Source organism: Monopterus albus, unplaced genomic scaffold (genome assembly GCF_001952655.1).
Source record: "Monopterus albus unplaced genomic scaffold, M_albus_1.0 scaffold69.1, whole genome shotgun sequence".
Taxonomy (NCBI): domain Eukaryota; kingdom Metazoa; phylum Chordata; class Actinopteri; order Synbranchiformes; family Synbranchidae; genus Monopterus; species Monopterus albus.
In genome coordinates, this window is record NW_018127949.1 from 3,862,282 (window position 1) to 3,866,621 (window position 4,340).

The 4,340-nt window shown below is 41.6% G+C and overlaps 2 protein-coding genes across 3 annotated transcripts in view; one reads left to right on the forward strand and one right to left on the reverse strand.

The window, feature by feature from the left end:
- The window catches only part of dock1 (dedicator of cytokinesis 1), a 182,771-nt gene that overhangs the window by 88,246 nt on the left and 90,185 nt on the right, over positions 1-4,340 (forward strand). The window lies entirely within an intron of this gene.
- Positions 1-4,340, reverse strand: part of insyn2a (inhibitory synaptic factor 2A) — a 32,244-nt gene that overhangs the window by 8,968 nt on the left and 18,936 nt on the right. For both annotated transcript variants that reach the window (XR_002275337.1, XM_020605164.1), the window contains exon 3: positions 1,547-1,618. Coding sequence is in view for 1 of the 2 variants with exons in the window: in XM_020605164.1 (XP_020460820.1) it covers positions 1,547-1,618 (72 nt within the window). In the remaining variant the exon portion in view is untranslated. The remainder of the gene's footprint in view (positions 1-1,546; positions 1,619-4,340) is intronic.

The window sequence follows — 4,340 nt, forward strand, 5'->3', positions numbered from 1 at the left end:
TTTTTGTTTGTTTGTTTGTTTTTTCAGACATGTTATCACACTGCAGTTTGTGCTCACAGGTTCAGCATCTACTCAGGCTGGCACAGCAGGATAAGCACAGCTGGTCTTTACTCAGGCAGACAGAGCTGAGATGGAGAATAGGTCGACCAGAGGGAGCAGGGCCTTCTCTTTCCAAAGGTCAAATCACACAGAGTTCACATTAAATATGGTGCTGACTAATTTATAGTACCAGATGAGTTCCAGTCTCAGCAGTACTATTTCATCCATCCTTTAAACCTGTAACCCAACCTATTGCCTCGTGATTCCCCTATACCGCGTTGTGCTCTTTTGGTGTCCTTCACATCATGCGCTATAATTCAGCTCACAGTCACCTCACTTCATCTTTGTGTGACTGGATTGCTGTAAAAGCAGCTGTTTTTGTTGTCCGTCCTGCGGCTATGTTTGGGACCTGCTGCGATTTAAACACACTTCACTTTACAGCATTAATAACCTTCCTCAACTTAAACATCAGAGAGGACAGAGCTGTGCCCTGCTTCTTCATTTTGAAGCACCGATTGAAGTTTGACCAGAGTCGTATAAGTTATTGAGAGCATTAGATTGAAAATGATTTAAATGGGTGTTCAGAGGCAAAATGCCGCCTGAGTGGAACAGCAGTGTCCACTAAAAACAGTTTTATTGATTGCCTCTCACCCTCCTATGCTTTAAATCTCTTTTCTTTCTCATCTTTCTCCCCCTCCTGTTCTTTATGACTGTTAGAATCATACTTTTTTAAGCACCAGCCAGGTAAACAGCCAAGACGCACATGCACATATGCACATACAGGTTGTGTCATGCAGCTGTGAACAAAGGGCCCTCATGGGGTAGACCGTCAGTCTCGCTGTGTATCAAAGATGAATGCTCAAGTCTAACAGATGTTTAGAATATGCAAGGCATGGTCATAGGTCAGGGCCACCATGACTTTGACCCCAAACAGTTTCACCTCAGCGCTGTAACTGATGCTTTAGTTGACCAAATAGCTGCAAAACCACTGGCATTCCCATCAAACAAGCTAAACTAAAGCAGTGACTGTCTGATATCTTTACTGGGTGTTAGATAAATTAAACTGAATTTGAAAGTATGCAGAGGCTCAGTTGACTCGACAACAGCATAAAGTGATATTTCATGATGTTGGGATGGTAATTAATTGCACCTTTTTTTTCAGCACCGTGCTCCCTCACTCTACAGTATGTATCGTCTATCTTTTTAGCTGTTTCCTTTTGTCTCCGAACCCAGCTAGCTTCATTTCTCCTAAGCAGTCTTCAGTGAATGAAGGGGTGTGCAGTGACAATAGGAGAGTCAGACAAAGATGTATAGATTCAGACAGAGAGCATAGTGTGTAAATGTCACATGCTCCCACATGCTCATTAGCAGCATCCACATTAGTCTTGCACGCCCTGCTCCTTCCCCTCCTCCCTACCATCTCTGTTCTACCTATTCACTTTTCCTCAAGGAGAAAGGACAAGGCACATTGGGATCATCGTGTCTTTGAAGAGGAATGACCACTAACCTGTAAATAATGCATGCGCTGTTCCGGCATGTGTCACAGTTCGCTGTGTCCTGTCCGGTTCGATAGGAGAGTCTGCAGGGAAGATAAGAGCTGTGAATGAGTAATTATAGGACTTGTTAAGCAGCTCTCTTACACCTTCCTTTCTCATCTTGTTTGTCATCCCTCATTAGCAGGACCAGAGTAAATGAGGGTGACGAGGAGTCACACTGCCCTCCCGAGTGGCCCGTGTCCAGCAGCAGGACAGAAAGAGCACTGTGTCAGCCATTAGATGTGGCTGACTGATTGGAAGTCAGATATGACAAAGTGGTACACAGGAAGAGTTTCTGGGCTGCAGTGAAAAAGTTTTCATCAGGGACTGTTACCTTACAACGACATTACAAATGCTCTCAAGAAATAATAATAAAAAATAGGCTGCAACCAGTCATAGGTTTCATTACAAGCAAGCATGCAAAAACCTCAGAGCCATTCCCCTTAGTCTGATATAAAACAGAGAAAATCAGTAAAGAGTTGTTTATTCTTTTGTGACCAATCAATAAATTGAGTAAATGCATCAGGACTAACAATAGGTTTTGACTGTTAGTCAAAGTATTTTTTCTTTATTTGTTCACTATGAGCAGCTACCTGTGTTATCCCCCAAGATCAAACTTTTTTTACTCATACAAGTGAAATGTTTGGGTTGTAAAACTTACAGTAAGGTTTATCTTCAGTAAGAAGGTTTTTAATAATCATTTGTAAAAGCAAACAAAGTTAGAATCATTTGTAAGTGGAATTGATCCTCTAAGATGATACAGTTTCACAGTTTTGCCTTTAGGCTATACAGTCGGTTTGTGTTAATTTCACTGTGATACACATTCACCAAATTGACATTAAAACACATCAACCTATCTTGTTTTTTTACCTGTTGTCTCAGAGATAAAATATTGAACTAAGTTCCCATTATAGAGCCTATTTTTCAAGGTGCAGCTTGAGGCTCGAATGGAACTGTTTGGTTATATGCATTAAAGGAAAGGATCAATGGCGTTCTTATTGCATTAGCATCTGGGAATGTGCATATTGATTGACAATGAGTGTTTCTTCTTGAAATAAATAACGCATTACAGTAGACACACTTCGTTGATGATATGGATAAGATGGAAATCCTTTGGTGTTTTTGATGGTGGTTTTTATTATCTGGACTGTTGACACACGTCAGGCTTTCTGTAGCCGTTATTTACCGGTCCACCTCACTCCTTCAGAGGTTAAATTGAGTCACACATACAGTAGTAGCTACCAAGTACAGCCATTCTCCCACTAAAGCAGTATTGTAATTTGATGGAGTTATTTCAAGGTGTCTCTTATATTTGCTGAATGATTTTGTCTCATCATGATCACTGTCCTTCGTGGATAATTGACAGACCTCAGTGTGAAAACTGAAAAACTGTCCACTCTGTCTGGACAAAAATGTTGTGTGAAGTTTTTATTTACTTCCACTGTAGTGTTGCTGAGGTAGAAAACATAGCAGCTGGAGGTTAACAAACTACCAGAATTTGTAAAACGACCATACAGTAGCTCCAAACGTTCCTCTCCACATTGCGGTTAAACTGCTAACTTTCACATGTAGTTTCCGTTTCTCTTTTTTGCAGTAGCACAGGCACTTTTCTGTTTTCTCTCAAGGACTCTTGTCATGTTGCCCATAAGGCACACCAATAAAATTAAACCGCCATCATAAATTTCCCTTCTTATCTACTTTTCTGTGCTGTATGCCGTGACAGGTATATTAGAGGTGTTGATATGAATATTGTTATTTAAGGCTGTAGGAAAATGAGGTAGTGGGGAGAGTCTGCAAACAGCTTGAATGCAGTGACATGGGGAAGCTTTCTTGAAGTTTGCAGCTTCGATTAATTGTAATTAAGGGGCTTGCCACTGGAGAGGGGTGACGGTGCAGTGGGGAAGGTCATGGCCACCTTCACTTTTCACCCAGATGAGCCGATTGATGAGTGGCTAATGGGGTACATGGGCAACTGGATCATGTCCTTTGAATGACCCAAATTCTCTCTATCCTGTCTCATGCTGTCTTGATCTTATACTCTCTCTCTCTTTCTCTCTAGTCTCTCCCCACCCTCTATCACACAGAGTTGATAAGAGAAAATAAGAGAGCAGAGCCAATTTCGACAGGACTCCCTGTGGAGAGCAAAGCCAAAAGTGCCATTAACAGTATATTTATACGCCATCCTCCTTTTGTGCTAGTAGGTGCACTTTCCCAAAGGTCACTGAGGAGGTGGGAATCCAAAGGCAGAAAAACATCTACACGTACTAGTATATACACAGTGTTAATAGAGCACCAAGTCCACATAAGTGTAATGAATTGGGTCTGGTTGCCAACACTGGCTGATGATGCAGCAAAATTATTCCTGAGCTTTGTGCTATTAGATGCAACCAATAATGTTCTGTACTGTGTCATATGCCCTTGGCAGGGCTGTACTGATGGATGCATGTGTAATTATGTACATGGTGTGCTGGGGAACAAGGTGAGCCATTGTGCGCTAAACTCTTTCTTCCCCAGGAGCTTGAGAGTGATGTATATTCAGTATGAGAATACGTATGTAGTCTGGGAAATTCTAAGGAGATGCGGCCTCACCGGCGTCACTTCTTTGCTTTCTTGCTGTTTTCCTCATCAACTCTGTTCTCATTGGGTAGCTAAGTGAGAGAATTTCTTATGTTGGTTAGTGTTTAGTGTCAGGACATAATGTTCATTTTCTGCATAGACAATGTTTGGTGACTTGCATTTGTGCTCTTCCGCTTCATGAATGGACTT